We start from the raw sequence: 27,839 nt of genomic DNA on the forward strand, positions 1-27,839 counted from the left end.
TTCAAAGATGATGCTTTTATGCTTTTTTAATATATTTGAGAATTTAAAATGTCCTTTCTTACTAAAGTGTTGACTTTCGTATTATTAGCATATACCGAATCTATTAGTAAACATGTTTTTTAATAACTAATCTATGGATTTTAACTCAATTTGTTTAATTCATAAATGATTGTTTACATGAAGATTTAAAATGTATGACTGAAAGATGTAAAAAGAAAGCAAACAAGTATACTAAAATTAAAAAAGGGGTATCGAATGAGCAGGTGAAGCAAATTTCAGAAGATGAGGAATATTGGTAGGCCAGCTAAATTTATTTAACTTTTAAATGACATTCTAATATATTTTTTTTTAAATTAGCAAGAAAGTGCACAAACATACAGTGCGAAAATTATGAATGATTTTAGCTTAACCCCAATTTTCGTAAAGCCCCCTAATAAAATAGATTTTATTCTCTGCTTTCTAGATCCATCTTCTACAATTTAAATGATTTTCGCATACAATATACTTAAAAACAACTTTGCAATGTCCATTAAATTTCAGTTTCCTCTTTCATCTTTCTCTTAAGTTGTATGATTTTATTATTGGAAGTGTGTCTGAGTGCAAACAGAGTGTGTGTGTGTAATTTGTGTGTGTGTGTGTGGCTAGCTCAAGGAACGGTCTGCTCGTCTTCCATGTAGTACCTAAATAACTGTTATTCATCTTCCTCTTTGTCCTTGCGATGCGATTTCTTCTTGTCGCTGCGACTAGACGATGAACCAGATGCCGATGAGCTGCTCTGTTTGCTGCTTCGCTCGCTGCGATCCTTTTCCCGAGACTTGGATTTCCGACGACTCGACTTGTCGCGGGAACGGGAGCGTGCGTCACGCCTTGAACTGCTCTCCTTCTCTTTGTCCTTCTCCTTGTCCTTATCTTTGTCTTTGTCCTTGTCCTTATCTTTGTCCTTCTCCTTGTCTTTGTCTTTGTCCTTGTCTCGTGATCGCGACTCTTTGTCACGATTGCTGCGATCGCGATCGCGTTCCTTGTGATCACGCTCCTTCCTCTTCTCCTCCTTCAGCATGTGCAGATAATCCTCAAAGTATTCCTCGCGATAAGCCGAGTCCAGAGCACGATAACGCGAATCCGATTCGAATTTCTTCTTAATGTCATACCAACGTGTGTGGCGTTCAATGTCGTGCCGCTCCCGCAGCATGTCCAGAAAGTCTTTGCGCAACTGCAATAAGGGAAATTGAAGATTAGAGCAAGTTTAAGAAATACTTTGAAGTCAATCTACTCACCTGCTCTTTCTTCAGCTGTTTGTCCTTGTCGCGACGCCGTCGCTCACGCTCATCATCGTAGCTATCCGATCTGCGATCGGAGGAGGAAGCTGAAGACATATTGCTATTGTTACCGCTCATGGGCATGCGCTGCTGTGGTCCCATGTCTGCAATGAAGGAAGAGTTTAAACATGAGGAAACTGCAAATTTAAGCTTGTTACTCACTCATATTGTGCGGCATGCGCATCATGCCTGGTGGTGGACCCATGGCTGAAAAAGAATATAATTAAAAAATAATTAGAAATGAGTGTGTTCCACTTTGCACATTATGAGATATTTTGTATAGTCTTTAAATATGTTATAATCGTTAAGATATAGGTGTGAATAGAAACGGACAGAAATGGCTATATTTGTTCAGCTGATGGTGATGATTAAAGTAAATAATTAAAGACCGGTTTTTCGACATCTAGTTAACACTTTTTGCATAGATAAAGTGCGCGAGAAAAGAAGTTAACTATCTAAAGGGTTCGTTTCTAACACGTGGGTATCCTCCAGATACAAACTAACACATAAGCTTTAACTTGATCCTGACGTCTATTCCATGTTATTATCTAAAATATAAATAAGTTAAGGGCCTTCACATAAGAAAAGCCTTTATTCTCTCCTGAGTAAGAAGTAAGTCAGTCCATCAGACAGGACAATGAATTTCATATACATATAAGATAAACCAACACTTTTGTTAAATCTTAGGCACTTACCCATGTTGTGTGGCATACGCATGTTAGGTGGCATCATTCCTGGCGGCGCATTGTGGCCACGCAGCTGAGGCGGCGGTCCTCCCATCTGGGGAGGCGGCACATTCATCTGAGGCGGCATTCCCGGTGGTCCGCCCATCTGCTGATTGGGTGGCTGCTGTTGTTGCTGCTGCTGATGATGAGCGGGACCCGGCGTCAGCTCCTTGATGCCCGTAGGCACCCAGCCAGCATTATCGTTGCCCCATTGCGATTCCTGCGTGGGCTCATAACCATAATCAAAAGGTTCCGGCTCATGGAAGAAGGGTTCATCCGCCGCACCTGGTGGCGGAAAATTGGGTGCCATGGGTCCCAGACCACCGCGCGAGTACTCCCGACACTCGGCCGTCATCACCTGGATGGCATTCTCCTTGACGCCGCCCGTGGTGGAAATGGGACGCGGTGGACGCGCCATCATGCCCATGCCCGGCCTGGGCTGATGCTGCAGCATGGGCGGCATTCCGGGCGGTGGCATTTGCATAGAAGCACCGCCGCCATCATTGAGCATAACCAGCGGCTGCTGATGATGGTGCATTGGACCGCCACCCATGCCTATGACTCCGCCAATCTGACTGCCTCCTCCGGCTGCTCCTCCTCCTCCGCCTGCGCCATCAGCGAGACCCATGCCAGCGCCTTGATTCACATTCTGTGTCAAACTGGCGAGTCCAACGCCACTTTCCGCCACGCGGAAACGTTTCTGTCGCTCGCAATAAGCGCGCCACGTTTCCTCATTGAATCCATAGTTGAAATAGTCCGTAATATCAGCACCGGGCTTGCGCCACGGTTTCTCCTCCAGGGAATCGATGCTGAACTCGTGCACAGCGACTCCGTTGATGGTGCCAGCTCCCTCGAAATCCTCAATGCTGAATTTGCCCGCTTGCGCTGTGGGTTTTGCCTTGTCGCCTGCTGTGGCACCCGCCAGCAGGTTGGGACGCTGTTTGATATTATAAGTGCTGGGCGCGGACTTGATGTCGCCAATGACCACGTTGATGTCATCATCGGAATCGTCGTCGTCGTCATCATCGCTGCCAGAGCCGTTGCGCTCTTTGCGCGTCGTTGTGCCGGGTGCCGATAGCGCCAGATCGCTCATATGCGAATCGTGATCATCTAAATCGTGGTCGTGCCTCTCCAACTCATCCAAATCTCCCAGACCAGGATCTATGTTTGACACTTTGTTGCCTTTGTCTGTTGTGTCGGGCAGTGCTTCTTCGTCCTCCTCCATTTCCTTGGCGGGATCCTCAAACTCAGCATACTCCATCATCTCCTCCTTGGGAAACACAGGCAACAGCGATCCAGCAGCTCCCGCTTTTTCGCCGGTCACCGCAGCGAGCGCCTCGTGCTCCGCAGCCAAGGCGTCGCTGCCATTGGATATCTCATTGGTGGTGGAGTCGGGATTCGAGGTGCCGTACAGCCAGCTCTCCTCGTTTGTGTCATCCGCCATCTTTTTGTGTTTGTTTCGCTGCTTTTACTTTCACAAAAGCGATTTACAAATGCCGAGCGCAAAAAAACGAGCTGAGGTAAACACTGTTTATTAAACTATAACACAAAAAACCCTTTTTTTGCATTGTGGCATGTTGGTCACACTGCCACGCAGCAAATTTGCTGTTTCGCTGCCCAATCGTTCCAGTTGTGTGAAACGTTCGGCAGATGGAACACGGCGCAACAGCTGTTTCAGTGGTGCATGAAACGAATGCATGAAACGCACGTTACTTTTTGAAAATGTTATTGATTAAATGCTTTTGGAGTTATCAAATCCATTTTCAAATTATCTTTTATTGTAGTATGAAAGTTAATAATAACATATACATACATAATAACGTGGCAAGTCAAATACTATAGTAAATTCGATTTATTCATATTTTTATAGCTTACATTATTAATTTCTTTATAATTATAGTGTAATGTTAGCAACAGATAATATAAATTAAATTAATTACCAAATTTTAATTTTTAAAATAATTATTAAAAGATAATTTTGATTAAATTCAAAGTAATTTATTATTCATTTGTTTTTTCAGTTAATGCTCTTCAGAGCGTTTTCAGAATATCACTCACAACATTGCGAAACATACAAGACAACGCACAGTCGTAACGCCGCAGACCAAGTTGACGCAGCCCCAACAGCAATTGGCCAAAACGCAGCCAATGCGAGCGATGCAGAGTATATCGAGCCAAGGCACAAAGAGCGCCATTAGCATGAGTCTCTAGGATTAGCGCATAATCCGCATTCAAGGCGAGTTCTGCAAAGGAATTATATAAATAACTGACTATAAATTTGTTGTAAAGTCTTCACCAACCTTTGCGACTGAGGATGAGCGTCTCCAGAAAATTGAGTTCCATGACATCAGCGCGCAGCTGCTGCGCCTCTGAGAGCAGCAACTTGAGCTGCGAATCGCCACAGCCTTCGATCATTGCACTTATGTCCAGCGACCAATGTGAGGCACGCAGTATGAAGCACTCACTCCAGACCACCTGCAAGATGACATCCTGTTGCTCACGAGCCAGGAGCCGGAACTGTTCGTTGAGCTTCGCCTGACGCAGACAGGTGACCAAAATCTGGGCGAGTATTTGAAAGTGCAACGCTTGACCACCCGGAGAAGGTGGCGAGACAAGCTGCAGCTGGGGTTGATGCTGCGGATGATGATGATTGTGCGCCTGTTGACTACGTGGACCACGTTCCTCCTGCACGGCAGCGACATTCATGCCCACAGCAAGGCATCGCTTGAAGCGACAATAGGGACACCAATTGCGACGCGCCTTGTCCACCACACAGTTGCCTTTGATGGCAATGCAGGCGTAGTGATTGCCCTTGCGAACGCTGCGCTTGAAGAAACAGGAGCAGCCATCGCAGCAGGAGACTCCATAATGTTTGCCAGAGCTTTGATCTCCACACACCTGGCAGGCGTTGGTTTTATAAATTGAGAGGAGCGACATGTATCCAGCAGGAATCGGAAATAAACTGAGCTTTGATAGTCGGACTATTGGCGGTTTTTATAGCCAATAGCCAAGCAAAAAGGACAAATGATATGCAAATCAAAGACACTTCACATGTTAACATGATTTGTGGTTTTTATTTATTTAACGCCCCAGCAGCGAAGCAGCAAAGAGGATAGCCAGAAATACATATTTCCGCGAGAGAGGGCGTAACGTGTCAAAAGTGACAATCATCGGGCAGCAGCAGCAACAGCAGCAGCGTGTTAACAATTTGTAAACAATTATTGTTTTGCTCTATGATTGGTCAGCGTCGGCCACCACTCAAAATGTCCTGGCAAGTGCTTTGAACTGACGTTTTGTGTAAATAAAAAGAAGCGTCGCGTAGCATTATTGACAATTAGGGGTTGCTGTCCCCGTTGTGGGTTTTAACTGTAACTGGGCATTGTTGTCTTACCAAAATACGTAATTGATTGTTAGTTAAGTCGTCAGTTCATTTTTTGTTGATAATTTTAAGTTCATATCACAATTTCTATAATTAAACTCTAATTGGAAGCAATTATTAATTTTAGATTATCATTCGGTCATAGACTAAATTAAAAGAAAGCCTAGGGAAGTTTGGTGCTTAAAATTTCAAAAAATACAAATTTCGATTTATTTAACCGCTTTGCGATTTATCGATATGCCTAACAGACCAATAAGAGTTTGTTGAACAGTAACAGAGCACTGTTACAGCTATGTTAGCGCATTTCCATTCTATGAATCATTAACCATTTAATTTGTATTAAATAATATTCATATCGACTCCGTTTCTCCCATATATTTATTATTAGCCAAAAATACATGCATATACAATTAAATCATAATAATGTGGCTAGCCGTAAAAGCTAAATTCAACCTGCTAATAACATTTCAGCTGAATGTTAAGTGTGACCATTTATGGTATATTTATCCCCGGAATATAGCGTAATTGGTAATTTAGCTATCGGTCACGCTGGTCGCCATCCGCTTGCGATCCACTTTGTCATGTTTTTTGTAAAAAAAATAAAACAAATTGCAAGCAACGTTTTGTAAAATAAAATGTAAGCTTTCGTACTTGCAAATAAGCGGCACAAACGCGCGCGTGTAACGGCAATAACAAAACAAAAACGGCAAGCAACAAATAACCGTATGCAAAGTGTATATGTGAATGTGTGTGTGTGTTGGAAAGAAAAAAAGAATTGTTTGGTCTGTGTTGAGCAGCGAGCTTCTTTCTCGTCGTCCACTGCGGTTTTTCCTCTCTGCTGCTGCTGTCGTCGGCCATTAATAAAGCAGCAACTACACAACTAGAGTGAAAACGCGAAAAGACGACGACGACGCTGACTAAGCAGGGGCTGTAAGCAGCAAATAATGTGCAGTGAAGTGTTGAAGTGAGCTTGGCAAATTACAACAAAGCTGCAGGAGGCGGCAGCAAAATTAAACTACAACTACGACAGCTTGAAACACAGTTTGGAAAGCGTTGGAATAATACAGGGTGTAGCAGCAATCAAGCATACCTGCAGTGAGTTTGTTGTGTTGTTGTTATTTCATTCATAAAAACATCAGTCAGACTCTGCATTAAATTCCAATTGGTGCGAATGCTGCCAAAACGATAACATGCAGCTGTTTTGGCAGCACTTAAACGAGAGTCACACACATACGCACTCACACATGTGCATTGATTTTTCCAACGTTATGCGTGTTTGTGTGTGTGAGTGTTCCGGAAAAGGCCAGGAAAACTGTTCAAGTGGTTTTTCATTTTGAAGATTAGACGGGAGATTAACGCATTGCTGCTGTTCTATTTTGGTGTAAAAATAAACCGTTTCATAGAGTAGGCGCCGTTTCCCTTCCCATCTCCTCGAAACTTCAGCCACTCCCCACATCAGTAGCAGAGAGAGAAGAAAAAAATGTCAACAAGCGTGTGCATACAGGGTGTCTGACCTCCCCTCCTCCATCCCCCACCCCAAACGCACGTGCATCGTGAAGCGCCAGCAATGCAAACAACTAAAATAACAAGAACAAGCAAAACGTGCCAAAGCGCAGCAAATAAAAATACACACATACACATCCGTACATAAATGTAAATGTATGAATGCATGTTACACACATATTGAGACATTTCTATGCATTTGTATGTATGGTGGATTTGTAATAATTATAATGCTAGTATGGCCACACTTTACAGTCAATTTGGCATTTGACGGTTAGCGGCCCTTTTTAATATTGTATTTGTTTAGACCGGACAGGTAAAAACGTGAAACGGAAAGCATAGCGCCAAGTTACAACTGAATGGGAAAAAAACAAAAGACAACAAAAAAAGTAAAGAGAAATAGTAGAAGACACATTTCCGCCCGGTAGCGAACACAAACCAAAATAGACAACAACGCACAGTGGTGCGAGTCAATAAAAATATGTTTGCATACAATATACAATTTATTAGAAGTGTATATAATTTTTCCTAAATATTAATTTTTTCCTTCATGACTTCTTTGCTTAAAACATTTACTTTCAATAAAATTTAATTTAATAAATAGCTTTTATTTTTTACTTAAAATTATAAACGTTGTACCCAGGTCAAAATTTAAGAAATCTAAAATTATATTATTTTTTTGGAATTAAGTATTCAAAAGTAATATGCTGAATGGTTCCACATTGCGCTGGCAGTGTCGCTGACGTCGTCATCGTTGTCTTTGTTGTTGTCTTTCGCATATGCGTGTCTGCAAGTGTGTGTGTGTATGTTTGTGGCTTCTCCCAGCGCACTCAATGCACTTGTAGTTGTTGTTATTGCCGTTGTTTCTTTTTAAATACCCTGCAGCAGTTTGAGCAGGAGGGTAATATGGCTTACATAAGCTTTATTAATCAACTGACTCATTCCAATTGATAAACACACGTGCAGGGTATTTCTTAGTGCTATCACTCCCCCTCTTAAAGTAGCACTCTTGTATTGCACCTATAAAGTACATCTGCATGTGTATGTGTGTGTGTGGCCCACTTGAGCAGGCACTGAGGGGAGTGTTGGGGAATGATGGGGAGCTGTTCGTCTGCCATTCTACAACACTAATCTGAATGCCGCAAGTGTTGTTGAGTTTCCTGTGGCGCTGTCGCTCATTAGGGAATAATTTGCATTAGCCGCGTTGCAGTAAAAACTCGTCGCATCAACAGAACACACACTCACACATACAGAGACTATTACATGTGTATATAACATTTTTTATTGATTTTACTTGAACTTCAACAACAGCAACAACAATACAATAACAACAGAGAACAGACAAAATTTAACCCAATTCTTGGCGCCCACTCGCCGCACTCAGGAAATGTTTGGAGTTGCCGACGCGTCGCTGTCGACGTCGTCGTTGCGGGGGCAGCGCAGAGCAAAAGCAATTTTTACCTATCGACACAATGTTCGTCATCGCTTTGCTAGCTCTCTCTCTCTTGCTCTCGCTCTCAGCTTGATGTTGGGCAGCCGGCCAACAAACATACAAATGCACATACAAAAAGCAAAAAAAAAAAGAAAAAAAACATCTTGTTGTTTGCTTATAATTTTCACACCCCAGCCCTACATAATACATAGTTGTTGTAGTCGCTGCATTGACTTTTTGACGCTTGACGTTGATAAATGAATCATAAAAGCTGCGCAGTCAACGGCGACGCGAACGCCACTGACACCGGCAAACGCATAAAAGTAGAAGGCAGACAGAAAGAGAGAGAGAGAGAGAGAACAGCCGTATGCATATTGCTCTCTCGAGGTATCATATGGTTGGTTTATTGTTTTTGGTTCACTGCCCACGCAATAAAGCTCTTTTACTATTTTCTTTAGCTTAAATTCAGATACATTTCGTTTAAGTGCTAATCGATAACAGCTGTGACTCTTGTTATCGCACATTTGTGAGTGCAAGTTTAGTGTCGTTTATGTTCTTGCCCACGATCGATCGTCCGTCTTGTTGTGTCGTGCGGTGTCTCTCGCACTGTTGCTGCGCTCTCACACTCGCACTCACTTCGCTCAGCTCTCTCTCACTCTCTCGCTCGCTCTGCTGCTGCGACTGCCGGGCAGTGGCAGTGACACTCAAAGCAAGTCCAACTGGCAGTCAGAGTCAGCTCGTCACTCGGCCCATATTGATATCGATTGTTGTTGTTATTATTGTTGTTGTCGTTGCAGCAACAAAAGCAAAGAAAGACCAAAAAACCAAAATATTGTGTGGGTGTTTTTAACCATTTTCAAAACAAAAACAAAATTGATTTTTGGTGTGCCAAAAAAAAAAAATTCAAATTGAGAGCAGACAATTTTAAAAGTGATTTTGCAGATAATCATAAAAAAAACAGCAAAAAAAAAGAGACAAACATTAAGTAGAAATAAGCTGAATTCAGTGAAACAAGCGCGCTATCTATATACATACATACATATATAGGAGCATACAAACATATAGAACGCTCTATATATATGTGACAATATAATATACAGACTTACAAATGAATATTTATTCAATATATATTCAATGTATACTTATAATTCCGTTGATTTTATTGTGACAAAGCTAAAGTTGCATGACGTACATGCAATAAGCAAGAAATATAAACGAAAGAAGTAAAGCAACCGTAGAAAGCTAGTTAGATAAGCGTTGTTAGAGATAAACACGCCCCTCTCTGTCTCCGTCTCAGTTCCTGCCCTTGAAGTGACGCATTTTCCACTGCATGAAATCATATGTTTTTTAAGGCAGCAACCGAAAGTAGTCATTATATTTGTTTTCTTTTTCAATAAATAAATTATACACCAAGAACACTCTCGCAGTATAACAGAAATCTAAATCATTATTATTGACATTATAAAAAAAATTCAGATTTATGATTACTTTTAAAGAAAATATATTAAACATCAAACTATAAATAAGAAGATTCTACAAGTAAATAAATAAATAATTACACTCTAAAAACAGACTCAAAAAAAGAATAAATTGAATGATTTTTATTGAAAAAATTCTTAAAATTAATTCCTTTTCTCTTAGTTTCCTATTTTAAATTAGTTACCTTTTTAGTTGCAGCTGTTTTGCCACCATAAAAAGTAAGAAACCAACGGCAGCCAGATGTCTAGCGAGGAGGATAAACCCCCGGCGCCCCCCGTGCGTCTCACCAGCAATCGTGGCGGCGTTGGCATCGAGCGTGTTCCCATTCCTGGCAGCGGAACTGGCGTCGGCATGGGCGATGGCCAGCCCGTTGATATGCGTCCATTGCCCAAGGGTAAGTTGATCTCTAATAGCTAATTTAGTTACCAATTCTAATTGATTTATTATTATTCACATACAGAACCAGACGATGCGGATCGCAAGAACAAGAAGACGCTGAAGAACAAGATCAAAGGATCGAAACCATCGCATATGGATTCCAAACCAAATATATCGTATCCCACAAACTTTGAGCATACGGTGCATGTGGGATTCGATGCTGTGACCGGCGAGTTTACGGTGAGTTCGGATTGTCGGATTGTTTGCTTATTTGCATTGAGGTACTTTATCGTCTGCTTGCTACTCGGCCTCGCAATCATTTATTTGTTTTATGGCCAACAACGAAAAGCGTTATTATAATTTTCTATTGCCAATTTTTTATGGTTTTTTTTTTGGTTGTTGTTTTGTTTGCGAGTTTCATGTGATAAGCCTTAAATACAAAGAATACGAAAATACGAAAAAATAAAACACTCAAACATGCATCGATTCACCACAAATGCTCAGATAACCTTTTGAAGCTAAAGTAAACATTCTGATTAACCAACTCTAAGAAATTGTTAGATAACGGCGACGTTACGGTTGGATGGTTGGAAATTCACAAATTGCAAGCTCATAAATAACTATAATAAGCTCAGGATCTTAGTCATCAATGATGAGTTGTAATTGAGTAACAATGTCAACTTTTGTGATTTCTAGAGAATAGAAAGCAAAACATATAAACCTTTTTTTAAGTCAGAGAAACGCTTTGATTAAAAACAGCCAAAGCTTTGCAAATTTAAAAGCTTCATATCGGGAGAAGCTTTAAATTTAGAGTGAACTTTCCCTTTAGAGTTGAAGATAAAACAAAACATAATGGGAGCTTAAAGCTGTTGAAAGCTTCTCAATGTATATATACAATATTTATATTTATCCAATGCTTTTGCAAAATACAGCGTTAGTTAGCTCCTCAAGCCATTCATAAGTATGTTCGATTTATGTATATTCTTTTTCTCCCTATTGAAAATATTTAAGTGTACATTATGTTTGTCTTTCTATCTCTCTCTCTCGCGATATGCTCTATATCAATTTTGTATTATTCATTATAATTTCAAGCTGCCAATGAAAGTAAGTAAACGCCACGACTAAAGCAAACGGAACTTGCCTTCATTAGTTTTCTAAGCGAAATTCCCATCATCATCTGTTGTTCTTGTTCGGTTATGTTTTCTATATCCCCCCTTACCCCATTTCTTTCTGTTCTGAGATCGGCTCTTCTTCCATAGTTTCCATTTGCGTTAAGATTTCAACTGTTTCTCTACACTACACAACACTATTCCCAATACACCAAAGACACTTTAACTTTTAACTGATGGCTGAGCTTTAATATACGTAGTTCAGATGCTTTTAGTCGCTGTCCCCGAATATATAATCCAATCCAAGCTTACCTTTTGCTGTTCTCTCTATCTCTCTGTGTGTGCTTAGCTTAAAGGGTGTTATTGAAACTTTTGTACTAATCGAAGATTTCTACATTTTACAGGGTATGCCAGAGGCATGGGCGCGTCTCTTGATGAACTCAAACATCAGCAAGCAGGAGCAGAAGAAGAATCCCCAAGCTGTGCTCGATGTGCTCAAATGGTTCGACAATACAACCAAACAGAGGCCAAGTTCCAAGTACATGACAAATGCCATAACGACGCATTCAGGTAAAGTCTAAACTGATTTATACTCTGCGGAACATCTCGTTAATCTTGTGTCTCATTAGCAGGTTCTTCGTTGAGCCGTGTGAGCAGCAGTAGTCCGAGCAGCACGCCCACAGATTCGGAGCTGCATGGCTCGAATAGTGGTGGCAACTTGATTGGCGTTCAGCTGGGCAGCATGACATTGGGTCCCAATGCGAACAATGTCTCGGCTGCCGGTCAAATGCTGAGCAATCATTACCAACAGCAGCAGCAACATTTGCTACAGCAGCAACAGTTGCAACAGCAGCAGCTACAGCAACAACAACAGTTGCATCAGCAGCAGCAACAGCATCAGCATCACATTGGCCTGAGTCAATCGCATTCGTATAACTTTGGTGGCCACACCGCCTCCTCATCCACATCGCAACATTCATCTGCCAATGAGGACGACATGTTGGGTCCGGTGCCGCAGCAACAGCAGCCACCGCCGCCGCCCGTGGCATCGCGGCCAGAGCGCACGAAGTCCATCTACACGCGACCCATCGAGGAGCTGCAGCCAATTGTTCCGATGCCAGCGGCACCGGCCACCACGCCGACAACGCCACTGCAGAATCACAAAACGACGACGCCGGCGGCGGTGTCGCCATATCTGTTGCACAACAATGCAACAACGACGCTGGACAAGAACAAAAACAATGCAAGTGAGTGCTGCCAGTTCAACTTGGTGTTGAAGCTTTTAGTTGTAGTCACAGCAGTCCCCAAAAAATGTCTTTGCAGTGTGTAGATTATGTATTTCAATATGGTCATAGTTTGAAAGTTGTCTGATTTATAACAATAGAGTTTGTCATGCACCTTTATAAAGTCTTTAACCATTTCGTTGTATTATATTGAGCTCTTCTGTCAATAATTAATCAAATTTGCTGTCAAGTAATATTGATTGAAGCATTCATGACGGTTTTCTCTAATAATTAATGTTCATTTGTCAACTTAGTTCAAATTCCCTAATTAAGTAGCAACCCTTATACATTTTTTAATAGTTTGTAGTCTACAATTAGTAATTTTAACCCCAGAAATAATTGGGTACATTGTTTTCTGCTTTTATTTGACAGTTGTACTTAAACTTCTCAAATTTCGTGCATTATAATTTACTTATATATACTAAATATTAGTTGTTTATTTTTAGCAACTTTATGAACAATTTGGTTAGACATTATTTGAGTAGAAAATGAATATTATTAAACACTGCTCCAAGGGCATTTTGTAGCTTCGGCAATGTGTCGAAGATGTTTTCCGTTTTGTTGTTGTTTTAGTTGAGTTGTCGCACCGCAATAATGCCATCAATCATGTGTAATGTGTTTAATGTTATTGTTATATATATATATATATTTGTATCGCCTCTGTGTTCTGTTCTGTTTTGAAATTGCTTTAAATTGTGCTGCTCAACCAAAAAAACAAAAACAACGGCAGCAGGAGACAGCTCCACAGTAACAGAAGCGGCAGCAGCAGCAGCAGCGACAGCAACACTAACGACAACAGCAACAGTAGCAGCAGCAACAGCAACAACAGAAACAGAAGGCAGCGATACAACAGCAACAACAACAAGAACACCAAGAGCAACATCTGCTACAACTACTCGTATTTTGTCTGCTATACCAAACGCTACTACTACTAATTGTCCTCCCTCAACTACTACTACTACTACTACTACTTCTACTTGTGCTACAACAGCAACTGTTGCTCCTAGCAGAGAGGAGCAGCAGCTGCTCGCGTGCAATGCTGCAGCAGTCGAAGCATTAGCAGCAGCAACTGCAACAGCAGCAACAACGACTAATCACGACTCTTCTGCTTCCTCCTTTTCATCGTTCCCCTCGTTTCATGATGATGCAACGCCGCCGCTCTGCACCAACGCCTTGCCCTCGATACACTGTCCCACGCCAACGTCTTCCGTGCGCAACTCTGCCGTTGTGCTGCCCACGATGGTCACCACACCTGCAACACCTGCCACAGATCTGTACCACGATCCGACGGCGATCAACAATCTCAATGCCACACCAGCGGCGGGCACACAAATTGCGGTGCCACAGCAAGCGGTTGCCGCCTCGGCCACCGCGGCAACCACAGCAACGACAACGACAGCGCGAGCCGCCAATGCCAAGAAGAAGAAAATGTCCGATGAGGAAATACTGGAGAAACTGCGCACCATTGTTTCCGTCGGTGATCCGAATCGCAAGTACACCAAAATGGAGAAAATCGGCCAAGGTGCATCGGGCACTGTGTACACAGCGATTGAATCATCCACGGGCATGGAGGTGGCCATCAAACAGATGAATTTGTCGCAGCAGCCGAAGAAGGAACTGATCATCAATGAGATTCTGGTGATGCGAGAGAACAAGCATCCGAATGTGGTCAACTATTTGGACAGCTATCTGGTGTCCGAGGAGCTGTGGGTGGTCATGGAATATCTGCCCGGTGGCTCGCTGACCGATGTCGTTACCGAGACCTGCATGGATGAGGGACAGATTGCCGCCGTTTGCCGTGAGGTGTTGCAGGCACTCGAGTTTCTGCATGCCAATCAGGTGATTCATCGCGATATCAAAAGTGATAACATACTGCTTGGCTTGGATGGCTCTGTCAAGCTGACTGATTTCGGTTTCTGTGCGCAAATCTCGCCGGAACAATCCAAACGCACAACAATGGTCGGCACACCCTATTGGATGGCGCCCGAGGTCGTAACACGCAAGCAGTATGGACCCAAGGTGCGTATACGCAATGTTAATTGTGGGTATGTGTGTGTGAAATTAACTGACTCATTCGACAGGTGGACTTGTGGTCGCTGGGCATCATGGCCATTGAGATGGTCGAGGGTGAGCCGCCGTATTTGAATGAGAATCCGCTAAAAGCATTGTACCTCATTGCCACCAACGGCAAACCGGAGATTAAGGAAAAAGACAAACTGACGGCAGCATTTCAAGATTTTCTGGATCAGTGTCTCGAAGTAGAGGTGGAACGGCGCGCCAGCGCCATGGATCTGCTCAAGGTGAGTAACTCGATATACGTTTTAAATGAATCAGTCATTACTGAATTCAAATATCTTTGTTTGCAGCATCCTTTCCTCAAATTGGCGCGTCCATTGGCGAGTCTGACTCCTTTGATTATGGCCGCCAAGGAGGCAACCAAGGGCAACTGATTGACAACCAAGAAACAGCAGCTTATTTAACCATTACTAATGAATTACTATTATAAAAAGCAACAACAGCAACAACAACAACTACAGCAGCAGCAGCAACAACAAGGAGCCGAACAACAACACAAACAACAATAGCAACAATAACATTTATGCGATTATAAATGGGACAGATGATAAATTATTAGTGATTATGATTATTATGATGATTATTTATATAAACGTATTTATATACATACACATATATACTTATTATATACATGCATACATTATTAACTATTGGAACGAGAGAAGATTTCATTGAGCCGAGCAGCTGCAACATTAAAACACCACACACACACACTTTCGTAGTTCAATTCACATTCAATTTAGACTCTTAATTCAATATATACTTATGTATTTGCCCAAATCATTTTGCTGCTAATTTGTTATACCAAATTAACGGGGCATTTTAAATGCCTTTGAACTTTATTTCTAAACAAAAAAGAAACAAACAAAAATCAATTCGATTAAAATTCATTAAATCTATTCAAACGTCATTAAACATATTAACATAAAACTACATTTAAAATTGGCATTTGCATTTAAAGGTAAAAAAAGAAACCATATAAGAAATAAAAATATTAATAAACCTATTGATTACAACAATTGTATAAAGAAAACAAAACAAACAAAACATAAACTTATAATTTCGAAACTAGTTTTTGATTCATTCTTTAGAAAAGAGAGAAATTCTTGCGCAAAACGCTCTAACACTAACTTTAAAAACTTAAGAGTATTATTTAACTGGTTCATTTTAAGACCTTTTTGGTCTTATTTAGTTTCATAGATTGCTTTAAATAATAAACAATTAAATATATATATATTTTTGTATATGTGCTTGTCGATTTTTGATTTACGCTTTTTTTTTAGCTCGTTCGTTTTGAGTTTCACAAAGTAACTAAATACGTTTTCAATTCACACACTCACAACACAAACTCACAAACACACCCTCTAAAGATCCTTTTTGTACTATGTCTGTGTATGTAGATGTAAATCGTGTAATTGTAAAAGAGTTTACCATTATAATTAGAAGAGCCTGTATTTTTCAAATCATCAATGCATATGTACGATGTGTGGAGAATGAGAAAAAACAAATTGTAGCAATTTATTGAACTAATATTATATATATATAGACATAGCAAATAGATAAAGAAGCGAACCACTCGTAAACTGTTCAATAAATTGATAGTAGCAACTAAAATAACAAATAACTAGCAATTAAAAAAATAGCTTGTAAAAACAAAAGAAAACAAAACGATCGTGAACCATGAGAAAACCAGTTACTTTGTGCCTAACCAAAAACAAAACAAAATGAAAATGAAACAATTGAGCAACAAGAAGAACAACAATTAATTAATATTACATATTAATAGCAACTAACTGATATAGAGTAAAACATAGTGAATCGATTAACATAGCACTTAGCGTAGAGCAGAGAACTAAAACAAAACAAAAAGAAAAGAAACGAACACCAGCTACTCTTATGGCGACAAGAAATTTAATTGTTTAACATATTTCAGCATCAAATTTAACAAATAACTTTCCTAGTGATGATGGCAGCGTGCGTTTGGCTTGTTTCTTATTTTGATTTACGGAACAAGGCTTCCAAGAAACTGTGATCAAAAGCGGATGAAGAATGAATACTTTAGTTACTGCGGAAAAGCTAGACAAGTCATATATAAGAAAAAGAGTTTGTATTATTAATTTGCCGCCGCCAATCAATCATCTCTGAAGGTATCAAGAATAAATTTTAGTCAGTACTAACTGGAATATTTCATTCACTAATGTTTCATGATCAAATATTGGAAATTTATTTCACATTCTTAACAATTTCAATTCTTTTTGAATCACACCCAAAGTAGCATCGATAAGAAAGCAGATTAGTTGAGTTTAGTAAATCTGTGGATTGTGTAGAAAGTAATCCACATTTGACTTGTTGAACCTTTGGTTAACAGCGCAATGACACCACAAATTTAAATGTAAACAAAAATCAAAACAAAACGAAATGGAGAAAGTACATAGTTTTTGTAAAACACAAAACGGAGCGCATTATTTCGCTATTAGTTCCTAAACAGACAAACACACACACACACACACAGACATTTACATTGAAGTACAGATCTAGAATATCTACAATAATTTCAACTATGTATTTAAAAAAAAAAACCCTAGGGTGGCGCCAACGTTGAAAACGAATATGAAAACTGACATTATGGAAATTATTATTGTATTTTTTAGTAACTAGGAACTAAAAACAATGAGTTCAGAACGAATGTGTATTTAACAATAATGGTAGCGATGAATGAGAAGTTAAAATAAAAAACACAGTACATAAAGAGTTAGAATTATGAAAATTACGAAAAAGATACAGATGAAGATATATATATATATGTATATGTATCGAAGAGATACAAATCTAATTTAACGCGATAAATGATCAATAAAAACAAAAACAATATATACATGCATATAGAGCCCAGTGTCTATTCTTTCATTTTGTATTTATTGTAAAGTAGTTACATGTTTTGTGAAAGGTTTAAAATATTTTATTTAGGCGCTACATAATTCCAATGCTTAAAAATAAATGGTTTTTGAGTTATTCTTTTGTTTGCTTTTCTTTTGTTAATGAAATAGTTTTGCTGTTGTTTGCTGTCGCTTTATTTATTGCGTCGTGTGGATTCGGAGGCAGTCGGCGGTGGTGGCGGACCGCGTTTGTTCATCTCCTCCAAGAATGCCAGCAAAATACTGCTACGCTCCTCATCCAAATGATCCAGCACCAAGTAACTGCAAAAAGAACGACATCAAATTTCACAATTTGAAGAGGATAATTTCAATTGCAATCTTATACCGTTTATCGTTCTTGAGTATGTCTTGGATCTCCTTCAGATGATTGGCATTCTCCTTAATGAGATCGGTGCTCTTGTGTGTTATGAATTTGCATTCCTGCAGCAGTTCACGCAGCGCAGTCTTCGCCTGCATTGTTTTGTCCTTAATGTAATCGCGATACTCGCGCTCACCCTTATCCGAACTGTATTTGAGATATCTGGGATCATCTTTGACTAATTTTTTAATCTCCTTCCAGGTGCTGGTCAGCTGCAGTGTGCCAATCTCATCGAGCATCTCGCGGAACTTTTCACGCTTCTTTTTCATCAGATTGTCAATATGCTCGTTGAAAATGCTGCAAGCAAATCGTTTAGTTATTCCAGTGCTGAAGTCTTGGGGTTAAGAGTTCCCTTACCGCTCACGATCATCGCGATCTAGTGTTTCAATCAGCTCCCAGCGATGATCTTTACGCAGCTGACGCTTCACCTCCTTCCAGGTAAAATCCGGAGTGCGCACCAGATCCGTCAGCAGTGCTGTGAAGTGTCCAATGCACTCGTCACGCTTGTGATGCTCACGCTCCTTGTCGCGATCACGCAAATGTCCGGCCAGAGTGCGATGCACTTCCTTCTCACGCTCCCGAATGCTCTGCTCGGCGCGCAGCTTGCGCTCGCGATCCTTTTGCTTCTGCTCGGCTTCGCTTTCTCGCTGTCTCGCCAATTCGCTGTCCTCGCTACCTGCACGCTCCTCCTGCTCCGAGTCCTCCCGATGCTCGCCTTCCTCCTAGAAAAGCAATTCAATTAGTTTATCAGACTATTATTATGATCTACATCAACTCTCACTCACCGGTGACTCTTGCTTCTTGCGTTCCTTGTTCTTGTCATCCTTATCGCGTGAGGATTTGCGTTCACGATCCCTTGATCGACTGCGATCCCGGCGACTGTCCTTGCGACTCTTCTCCTTGTCCTTTTCCCTATCCCGTCGATCGGATTTACGATCCCGTTGACGCTCCCGATCCCGCTGATCGCGCATCTCACGCTCCTTGCGCTTCTCCTCCTTCATGATCAGCAAATAATCCTCAAAGTATTCCTCTCGATACATGGAGTCCACAACACGATATCGCGAATCCGAATCGAATTTCTTTTTGATGTCATACCAACGCGTATGACGCTCAATGTCATGGCGTTCACGCAACATGTCCAGAAAGTCCTTTCGAATCTAAATATGCATAAAAGTGAATTCAACATGACAGCCATGTGGAAGAGAAAAGAAATGCAACGAAAATGGGGAATTAGTGAAGACTTTGGCACTGATGTGAATTATCACTTAATTGTGCTAAAAATTCTTACTCAACTAACTTAACTTGCCTTAGTAACTAAAGATAGACAGATACTTAACAAACTAACAAAACATAGTTACACACTTTGCTTGGCTGAAAAAAGAATTTGGTTGATTAGCTTTTTGAGAGACGTAACTGAAAAAAAGTGATTTGTGATTAGTGCGGCCCGATAGAGAAATGCAGCAAAATTGTAGGGGAAAAACTTTGACAGACTTTAACAAAACAGAAAAGGCTAAAAAAAAATAAAGAAAAAGAAGTTATATTGTAGATATATCAATCGGATGAAAGGATTTGGTGATTGCATTTCTCTATCAATTCATTTCGTTGGCCATGGATAAATTGCTTCAGCTGGGCCGAAGTGTACAATGCATAAAACTAAAGTAAACATACATAAGATAAAATATATAGTAGTAGTTTATATTGTATATCGTATATGCAAGAGATTGAGACGAAGAGAGTAATACAACGTGCTGTGCCGTTGCCTGAAGCTTGTGAGAGCAATGTGAGTTTTAATAGCGAGATTGAGAGACAAGAGAAAGTGAGAATAAGTGAGAGTGGCAGTCAGTCAGTCACTTTTGCTCTGCACAGCCTTGAATGGAGTTTGGTTTTTGGTTTTGGTTGATTGTTTTTGGGGGGGAGAAGGACGCTGTCAATTACAAAGAATTTGTAAAACAAAAACAGAAATATTTGATTAATTAAATTATGTATTATTTTCATACTGTTTGCTCTCAGCCTCGAAGCCACCTGAACACGCAATGTTGCTGGTTGCTGTTGTTGTTGTCATGGTGGTTGTTGATGCTGTTGTTGTTGCTGTTGTTCTCGTTGTTGGCTGCTTCACATTGCCCACACTTTGTGATGGTCGTTCCAAACATCAATAGATCAATTGATAATGAATGCACACATCACGGCAAATAACATCTTGATCATCATCATCAACATTATGATCACCATCATCATCATCTTCAATCACCATCATCATCATTCCTAGACGACACGTGCGACGCAGGGCGGGGCGGGAAGTGGAAATCACACCAACGATTATCAGGTAATTTTCAATTTTTTGCATACCTTTACTTATTTTTTTTTTATTATTATTATTATTATTTTGATTTGATTCCAAATTTGTTTCTTTTATTGCAGAAAAACAAATTTCGTTTTTTTTTTTTGTAAGGAGTTTTTTTTTTGTTTTTTTTTTTTAATTTTTGTTTTTAACTCACCACACAGACAGATATTGGAAGCGTGTGCGTGGTGATCTTGAGCTATCAACATTGGCCTGGATCTGGGACCATGACGACGAAGACGAAGACGACGACAACGATGACGACAGGAACGACGGCATTGTGTGATTTTGGTTTTCTTGTTGGCAATTGTTGTTCTTGGTTCTTGTTGTTGTTGTTGTTGGGTGCTTTTGTGCTGTAATCTGTTAGCTATTATTAGTAGCTAAAAAAGTATTTGATTTTTTTGTTTTTTTTTTGGGTACCGAACCATGTTTTGGTTTCGTTTTGTTTTCGTTTTGCGCAAACCGAACCGTTCAAGGGGTCAATCGATCAGTTGGGGGAAGGATTCAGATCAGATCGGATCGGATCATTTCGTTTCGTATCGTATCGGTTTCATGTTGTTTTCAATTAACAAAAATTAATATAATAACATTATAAAAATACGTTTTTGTATATAAATATTATGTTAAGTCAATATAGTAACATATATAAAAAGTATTGCAATATGCATATATAGAAAATGGAAATATATTTGTATATGGAGAAATACGTAAGTTTTTTGTTTTTTTTTTATTTTTGGGTGGTTTGCACTGGAATAATTAAGCATCTGTGAAAACATACCTGCTCTTTGCGTAGCTGCTTGTCTTCCTTTTCGCGACGACGCACCTCAACGATGAACTCATTGAACAGACTTTCCCGTTCACGCACCTTCTCAATGGCACGATAGCGTTCCTCCTTGGCATTGCGTTGACTAAACTCCGAGAAAGACGATCTAAGAAAAAAGAGTATTGAAATTAAAAACAGTTGTTGATTTTTCTAGGGACCTTAATTAATCTGTATTCATAAACTTCGAAGGATTCCTACTCTACACATTTAAAGGAATAAATTAGTATAAATTTCTTCGATAAGTGAAGTCAAGACACAAACCATAGCAAGGTTTTCAACCAGTGCTTATCGAAACCACGAACTAATTCAAACATTCAAATATGTTTTAACATTACTTCACTATTGCAATGCGGGAAAATCTGCTTGTTAAGCTAATAAAGTTTACCTTTCTATTTCTATTCTTTGTCTTCAACGAAAATTATCTAGCTTAGATAATTTACTAAATTCTCCGGATTTCTATGCACCTTCTATAATTATTTTTGGTCTCTAATTATAGGATTTTCATCTATACTTACTTGCCATGCAGCTTGGCATCCTCCATAAGCTTGCGAAAATCGTCGCGCTTCTGTCGCATCTTGTTGCGCTTCTCCTTGCGCTCCTCCTCGGCGCGATCCTTCACATACTTTTCAAATACCTGTTTGCGTTCCTTCGATGTCAGCAGCAAGTAGCGTGGATCAAACACAATCTTGTGCAGCTCCTTCTCCCAAGTGCTAAAGGCAGACACATCCTTTTCACGTAGCATCTCCTTGAACTGTGTCACGCGCGTTTCCAGCGGCACCAAAGCGCGCTCCTTGGCCGCACGCTGTTCCGCCTCCAGCACAGCGTCCTCGTTCTTCTTGGCCTTGGTAACTGTTAAAAGATATATTTATACACATTAAAATATATCTATATTCAGTCATCTGTTGATAAACTTACACGTGCGCACACGCTTTGTGGGCACTTCTTCCACACTGGACTCGGACTCGGTGCGTATCTTAATCACCTCGTCATCCTCGTCCTCATCCGCTTCCATGCGCTGCTGCTGCTGTGTTGGCTGCTGCGTTGACTGCTGTTGTTGCTGCTGCTGCAGTGTTGTCTGCTGCTCTTGCGTCGCGGTATTCTCTTCTGGCTTTTGCTCGGACTCCGACGATTTCTCCTCGGCTGTCTTTAATTGCTCGGGTCGCTCATTCACCGCCTTGTCCACATCCTCTCGATTCATTAGATCCTCGGGACGATCCCACACCGAAGTGCGCGTCGATGGATTGTAGAAAAACACTCGAGCATCGCCCGTCCAAACAACACACCAAGGTGTTCCAGCAATCGGAGTGCTGGTCACGGGACGCGACTTATCCGTCTGCTTTGCTGTGGCTGCGGCTGCAGCGGCCAACTTCTTTTGTTCCTCCTCCTTCTTGCGTTTCTCCTCGGCCGCCTTTTTCGCTTCCTTCTCCAATGCTGCAGCCTGCGCTGCCTTATTGTTCTCGCTGTTTGCCTTCATGGCCGCCGCTGCTGCTGCAAAAGCCATTTGCGCATCGAAACCGGGTCCAGCGCCAGGTGGCATATGCATTAACGGATTCGGCAGCAAGTGCGGCGGCATCCCAGCTGGCGGCCCTTGCGGTGCGGCGCCCGAATGCGCCGCCATGCGTGCGGCTTCCATGTCGCGCAACGCCTGCGGTTTCTCCCAAACGCTCTCGCCGCGTGCCGCATGAAAATAGTAGGGACGTCCGTCGGGTGCACGATGCTCGGACCATTCGGCGGCACGTGCAATAACAGCAGGATCAATGACGCCCGGCTTAATGATTAGATTCTTAGCGGGCTTATCCTGCTGCGCAGCTGCAGGCGGCGCATGTTGCATGTGCTGCTGTTGTTGTTGCTGTTGCCATGGCGGCACGCCAACGCCCCAAGGGCCGGCTGGTGCCCCACCAGGAAAGCCATAGGCAGGTGGTGGCATGCAAAAGGGCGGCGGCTGCCCAAATCCAGGTGGCGGCTGCATGCCAGGCGGCGGCTGCTGTTGCTGGAACATAGGTGGCGGCTGCTGGCGCACATTGGGCGGCGGTTGACTAAGCAACGGCGTGGCGCCATTTGGTGGCGGCTGATTTAGCAAATGTGGCGGCGGTTGCGATGTCAAATGGGGCACAACAACAGCTGCTGCTTTCGGCCCATCGCCATGTTCGGCTGCGTCTGCTTTGGCAGCATTTGGCTGGCGTTTGGCCAGCTCTTCCACCTCCACTTGTGTCATGATCTTGATGTTTGGGCCCTCGGGCCGCGTCCAAGTTGTTTCACGTGTTACCGCGTGATAATAATACGAGCGTCCATCTTCCGCTTTGGTTTCCACCCAAATTTCAGGTGGCGACTGTGACACCCCATTAACGCCTGGTGGGGGTTGATTAGTGTTCATATGCTGCTGTTGTTGTTGTTGCAGCTGCTGCTGCTGCTGTTGTTGTTGTTGCTGCTGCTGGAGCTGTTGTTGCATTTGCGTGTGTTCGCCTATTGGACGACCGCTAAACGCATTAAAAGGCTTGCTCCTGTTGACAAACATTTTTTGTTTAGTTACACGCACGCCAAAAAAAAAAAAAAAAACAAATAAAAACACTCACCATTGCTGCACTTCACTAGCGTTTGATTTTTCATTAGCTACCCCATTATTATTGTTGGGCCCTTCTTTCAATATTGTTGCTTTGCCATTAATCGCAGCTGCTGGCGGAGATTCGTCTTGCGAGTCTTGCGGACTTGAACTTGCTCTGTCCGCATCCATACTTTCCTCTAAACTTGTTTCCATAGCACACACACACTTTTCGACCGACAAAATAAACGTTCTATTGCATTCGCATTAACAAGATAGAAAAATTTTCTACTTTTTTTTGCCGCTATCGATAATTATTGACCGTCTCGTTATGTTATCGAAACGAACATGTGGCAACCTTGCGTTATCAGTATATTGCAAATAGCCGGTAAATACTTAAAAATAACATTAATATTTTAACTCAAATTTCATGTTGCTAATTTTAATTTTTTTTTATTTAAGTAATTTACTGCAAACATTTGAAGGTGAACGTAGGGCTAATTATGAAATACTATTGCACTAAAATATGTGGCAGTGTGGCAGCGCTCGTCATAAACGGTTAAACCGTTTCAATTTGTGGGTATATTCAAATTCTGCGACTTATCAATTGAGTGAACCACACAAACAAAAGTAATATGATATAATGATGTATGTTGAAAATTTGGTATTCATAATTTTTCATATCACATTATATATATTATTTGTTGTTATAGTTATTTTTGCATGCCACATAAATCGCATATTAAATTCTATTTAAATTTGTTGTAAAGTATGAGTTAAGATAAACAGTCAGTCAGCATAGGTATATATAGGTATATATGGTATATTTGTATATGTTCACATATACAAATCTAATCCGAAAATATCGTGTATTTACTGTAATCACTATTTTATTGCATAAAATTGCAATTTCATGGGTTAAGTACAATTTAGAATAACATACAAAAGAAAGTTAGTTTTCCTCTTAAATCAAAATGAACTCTTGCTGGAGAACGTTTGTGGCTATCGCTCTCATCTGGGCAAGTGAAGTGTTTCTAGTGCACGCGGATGGCAATTCGACTGCTGAAGAATCGACGACTCCAAAAGTAACACAGTCTAATGAAGCGACACCTCCCAAGGCTGAGGTCGAATCAACCCCACTTCCACCCAAAGAGCAACTATCTAATAATGAAGATAACGAGGATTTGCTGGGCGATACCTACCAACCAACCCAGAACTATTGTGATCCAAGTTTGTGCGAGAACAAAGCACATGTAGCTTGTGAACGACACAAAAAGGGCAAATTAATATCTGATGTAAGTGCTAGTTGTACACGTCATCTACCGTAAAGAGTATTATACATATATCAAATTGATGTCAAGCGAAAAGTGTTGTAATAAGCATATTGTTCACTAGATAACATGTATAATTTGATTTTAATAAGTGTGGTATAATAACAATAATGTGCCAGATATTTTAATTTAAAAATAATAGGATCAGACTAGATTCTTCAATCTTTAAATGTTACTATTTTTATACCCGCTACCCATAGGGTAGAAGGGTATTATAACTTTGTGCCGGCAGGAAATGTATGTAACAGGTAGAAGGAGGCATCTCCGAGCCTATAAAGTATATATATTCTTGATCAGCGTCAACAGCCGAGACGATATAGCCATGTCCGTCTGTGTGTCTGTCCGTCCGTCCGTATGAACACCTAGATTTCAAAAACTATAAGAGATAGAGCTATAATTTTTTTTCGACAGCATTTGTTATGTTTGCACGCAGATCAAGTTTGTTTCAAATTTTTGCCACGCCCACTTCGCGAATTTTGGTATATACAATAATAACTATAGTATTTATGATTCCTGAAAATTTGGTTGCGATCAGATAAAAATTGTCGAAGTTATTAAAGAAATACTTTTGAATGGGCAAAAACGCCTACTTACTAGGGGTCTTAGTTGCTTTGGCTGACAATCTGGTATATTGTGCCGTCTATGGTATATTATGAATGCGGTACTATATCGATATACCAAATATACCATTTAGTATATTTTTAGTATTTTTGTAGTATATTCGGTATATTTTGAGAAAAATACCGCAAAATATATTTCTTTTATTCAAAATGGGTAGCGGGTATCTCACAGTCGAATACACTCGACTGTAGCTTTCTTACTTGTTTTTTTTTTCAAATCTTTTATAAGCTATCTTTAGATTTCTTAATTTGCATGTACACATTTTAAATAGCACTCTTTTATTAATCCAATCAAAATGTTTACAGTATTATAGCAAAGCATGTCCCAGGGCTGCACGTTGGTTGCCCTTGGAGAATGACACCAAGACATTGATACTGGACACCATAAATGGGATGCGCGATAAGGTGGCACATGGTGGATTCGATGCCTTTCTGCCCGCTATTCGCATGGCCTCCGTGCAGTGGGACGACGAGTTGGCGTACTTAGCCAAGCACAATGTGCTCAAATGTCGATTGCATCGCGATCATTGTCGCAATACCGCCAGGTACAAGAATGTTGGACAGACGGTTGCCTTTCGTGAAGTGCGTCCCGGGAGAGGTGACACGACCGATACAGCCATTGTTCGTATGATCCAATTGTGGTTCAAAGAGCACGAAGTAGCGACAATGGCTGATATGGAAGCGTATAAAGGCAGACATGGGTAAGATTGAGATTGTGATCAATAAATACTAAACACATTTTTAGTCGACCTAGAGAAAATTTCTATCAACTGATGATGGAGAATTCCCACAAAGTGGGTTGTGCCACTTTGCTGCAGATGAAGAATGGTTGGATGAAATGGTTCTTATGCTGTAATTATGCTCACGGAGCAACCCTTGACAAGCCGATCTATAAGTCGAGCCTTAAATCTGGCATCGGCTGCCAAACAGGAAAACATCCTGAATATGAGAATCTTTGCTCCCCGGAGGAACCTTACGATGAACAAACTGCGTCGACAAATTCAACTACATCCCCAAATTCAGCTGTGGTTAAAAGTAGAACCAACAATCCCAGTCCAGAGGAGGCAACTGCTGAGACAGCTAATCCAGATGATCGCGTAGTAACAACTGGTTATCAGAATGATACGCAGAGTCTCGCTGGCCCAAATAATCTTTCTGGCAACAAAAGATTTCTTAACATTAACATTAATGCTAACATTAACATTAACATTGGTCTTGTTAACATTAACATTGGAAAGCGCTCGTCTGCCAAGGAGCGACGAGTTGAGATCATCACCAGTAACCACGAAGTAGACGTTGAGGTCATACCAGAAAAGTACCAACAAATGGAGCGAATGGTTCGACGATCCAATCGCTTAAGAAGTGCCAAGCGCAAACATGGTGCATCTCATCATGCACATCATGGGAGAGCAAAGCATTAAAGACATATTTCGATGACACAATAATCCTGTTAAACACATTCGAATCAATTTAATAACAACGCCTGTAAATAAAGAAAGTTACTATCATTTGTTGACTGTAATAGACCCTTCACTGATTATCAAAGTTGCTAAAATCTAGACCATTCTGTCTTGAGAAACTGAAAAAACCTCTTTCCTTACATTGAAGAAAATATTCTATGTACATCTTAAAATAATACATACTTTCAAACTACTGTTTAGATCGAAGTAAGCGTGTTTCAAATATAATAATCCATTCCAAAATCAATCGACCCTGAGAGTTGTACATTGTATAAAATTTTACGGAATAGAAAGTTCTCAATCTCAAGTTAAAAATGTGTTTGTGTGAATCGTGTGATTGCTTAGACAACTGGTGTTGTTCACTGAAGCGAAAAGTTTGGGCTTTTGCTATTTGGACTATCATTTTTGGAATTTTAGTTTTGATTTCAAGTGTAGTGCAGTTTATACATTTCGATAATCTCGATGCTACTGAGCACAAGGATGATGAATATTATAAATTAGTTTATTCATTAAATTTTAACGGTTATATTCTTTCGATTGTTCTGTCGTGCATTACTGTGCTTGCTGGACTTCTAATGCTATACAGTATTAAAGCAGTAAGTATAAATACTTGGTTATCCTCAGATTAATCGAATTTCGCATTTACTTAGTCCATCGCACCACTGTACATGGCGACCATAGTTGTTGGCTCAATATGTCCTTTCGGTTATACTCCTTTAGTGATAGTGCCAAGTAAGTTATAAAAAGAACAAAA

General features: G+C 40.7%; 5 protein-coding genes across 9 annotated transcripts; 2 read left to right on the forward strand and 3 right to left on the reverse strand.

The window, feature by feature from the left end:
- Positions 1 to 374: 374 nt before the first annotated feature.
- Positions 375 to 3,588, reverse strand: LOC117575266 (pre-mRNA 3'-end-processing factor FIP1). Its single transcript, XM_034259401.2, has 4 exons — positions 2,012 to 3,588; positions 1,479 to 1,523; positions 1,275 to 1,420; positions 375 to 1,210 (listed from the first exon to the last, which is right to left on the reverse strand). The coding sequence occupies exons 1-4, from the start codon at positions 3,483 to 3,485 to the stop codon at positions 692 to 694; spliced, it is 2,184 nt and encodes a 727-aa protein (XP_034115292.1). The 5' UTR covers positions 3,486 to 3,588; the 3' UTR covers positions 375 to 691.
- Positions 3,589 to 4,072: 484 nt separating this feature from the next.
- Positions 4,073 to 4,978, reverse strand: LOC117575377 (photoreceptor-specific nuclear receptor). The gene is made up of 2 exons (XM_034259550.2): positions 4,342 to 4,978; positions 4,073 to 4,284 (listed from the first exon to the last, which is right to left on the reverse strand). The coding sequence occupies exons 1-2, from the start codon at positions 4,976 to 4,978 to the stop codon at positions 4,073 to 4,075; spliced, it is 849 nt and encodes a 282-aa protein (XP_034115441.1).
- A 988-nt stretch (positions 4,979 to 5,966) lies between these two features.
- On the forward strand, positions 5,967 to 16,333 carry LOC117575704 (serine/threonine-protein kinase Pak). Of its 4 annotated transcripts, none has more exons than XM_034260032.2 (8): positions 5,967 to 6,515; positions 10,027 to 10,228; positions 10,295 to 10,452; positions 11,726 to 11,891; positions 11,951 to 12,568; positions 13,875 to 14,623; positions 14,686 to 14,904; positions 14,971 to 16,333. In XM_034260032.2, the coding sequence occupies exons 2-8, from the start codon at positions 10,075 to 10,077 to the stop codon at positions 15,052 to 15,054; spliced, it is 2,148 nt and encodes a 715-aa protein (XP_034115923.1). In that variant the 5' UTR covers positions 5,967 to 6,515; positions 10,027 to 10,074; the 3' UTR covers positions 15,055 to 16,333. The 4 variants fall into 4 exon arrangements, with proteins under 4 accessions (XP_034115923.1, XP_034115924.1, XP_051863291.1 ...); XM_034260033.2 differs by having other exon boundaries at positions 11,954 to 12,568; XM_052007331.1 differs by having other exon boundaries at positions 5,972 to 6,057.
- Positions 16,334 to 17,568: 1,235 nt separating this feature from the next.
- Positions 17,569 to 23,993, reverse strand: LOC117575703 (transcription elongation regulator 1). Of its 2 annotated transcripts, XM_034260027.2 has the most exons (8): positions 23,709 to 23,988; positions 22,051 to 23,636; positions 21,651 to 21,984; positions 21,091 to 21,241; positions 18,760 to 19,131; positions 18,332 to 18,696; positions 17,942 to 18,271; positions 17,569 to 17,877 (listed from the first exon to the last, which is right to left on the reverse strand). In XM_034260027.2, exons 1-8 carry the CDS (start codon positions 23,888 to 23,890, stop codon positions 17,751 to 17,753), a joined length of 3,447 nt encoding a protein of 1,148 aa, XP_034115918.1. In that variant the 5' UTR covers positions 23,891 to 23,988; the 3' UTR covers positions 17,569 to 17,750. The 2 variants fall into 2 exon arrangements, with proteins under 2 accessions (XP_034115918.1, XP_051863285.1); XM_052007325.1 differs by lacking the exons at positions 17,569 to 17,877; positions 17,942 to 18,271; positions 18,332 to 18,696; positions 18,760 to 19,131 and adding an exon at positions 20,191 to 20,692 and having other exon boundaries at positions 23,709 to 23,993.
- Positions 23,994 to 24,624: 631 nt separating this feature from the next.
- On the forward strand, positions 24,625 to 27,172 carry LOC117575707 (uncharacterized). Its single transcript, XM_034260037.2, has 3 exons — positions 24,625 to 24,969; positions 25,932 to 26,326; positions 26,371 to 27,172. The coding sequence occupies exons 1-3, from the start codon at positions 24,649 to 24,651 to the stop codon at positions 27,044 to 27,046; spliced, it is 1,392 nt and encodes a 463-aa protein (XP_034115928.1). The 5' UTR covers positions 24,625 to 24,648; the 3' UTR covers positions 27,047 to 27,172.
- Positions 27,173 to 27,839: the final 667 nt, after the last annotated feature.

This window comes from Drosophila albomicans, chromosome 2R, assembly GCF_009650485.2.
Source record: "Drosophila albomicans strain 15112-1751.03 chromosome 2R, ASM965048v2, whole genome shotgun sequence".
Classification (NCBI taxonomy): domain Eukaryota; kingdom Metazoa; phylum Arthropoda; class Insecta; order Diptera; family Drosophilidae; genus Drosophila; species Drosophila albomicans.

Excerpts from the sequence above, each read along its gene's own strand:
- LOC117575266 (XM_034259401.2), bottom strand. The coding sequence starts at position 3,485 with ATGGCGGATGACACAAACGAGGAGAGCTGGCTGTACGGCACCTCGAAT. Across the intron at positions 1,524-2,011 it reads GCGTATGCCACACAACATGG|CCATGGGTCCACCACCAGGC; the intron begins GTAAGTGCCTAA and ends ATTCTTTTTCAG. Across the intron at positions 1,421-1,478 it reads GCGCATGCCGCACAATATGA|ACATGGGACCACAGCAGCGC; the intron begins GTGAGTAACAAG and ends CCTTCATTGCAG.
- LOC117575377 (XM_034259550.2), bottom strand. The coding sequence starts at position 4,978 with ATGTCGCTCCTCTCAATTTATAAAACCAACGCCTGCCAGGTGTGTGGA. Across the intron at positions 4,285-4,341 it reads GCTCATCCTCAGTCGCAAAG|AACTCGCCTTGAATGCGGAT; the intron begins GTTGGTGAAGAC and ends ATTCCTTTGCAG.
- LOC117575704 (XM_034260032.2), top strand. The coding sequence starts at position 10,075 with ATGTCTAGCGAGGAGGATAAACCCCCGGCGCCCCCCGTGCGTCTCACC. Across the intron at positions 11,892-11,950 it reads TGCCATAACGACGCATTCAG|CAGGTTCTTCGTTGAGCCGT; the intron begins GTAAAGTCTAAA and ends GTGTCTCATTAG. Across the intron at positions 14,624-14,685 it reads GCAAGCAGTATGGACCCAAG|GTGGACTTGTGGTCGCTGGG; the intron begins GTGCGTATACGC and ends CTCATTCGACAG.
- LOC117575703 (XM_034260027.2), bottom strand. The coding sequence starts at position 23,890 with ATGGAAACAAGTTTAGAGGAAAGTATGGATGCGGACAGAGCAAGTTCA. Across the intron at positions 23,637-23,708 it reads GCTAGTGAAGTGCAGCAATG|GAGCAAGCCTTTTAATGCGT; the intron begins GTGAGTGTTTTT and ends GTTTGTCAACAG. Across the intron at positions 18,697-18,759 it reads GCAAGAAGCAAGAGTCACCG|GAGGAAGGCGAGCATCGGGA; the intron begins GTGAGTGAGAGT and ends TTGCTTTTCTAG.
- LOC117575707 (XM_034260037.2), top strand. The coding sequence starts at position 24,649 with ATGAACTCTTGCTGGAGAACGTTTGTGGCTATCGCTCTCATCTGGGCA. Across the intron at positions 24,970-25,931 it reads AGGGCAAATTAATATCTGAT|TATTATAGCAAAGCATGTCC; the intron begins GTAAGTGCTAGT and ends AAATGTTTACAG. Across the intron at positions 26,327-26,370 it reads GCGTATAAAGGCAGACATGG|TCGACCTAGAGAAAATTTCT; the intron begins GTAAGATTGAGA and ends ACACATTTTTAG.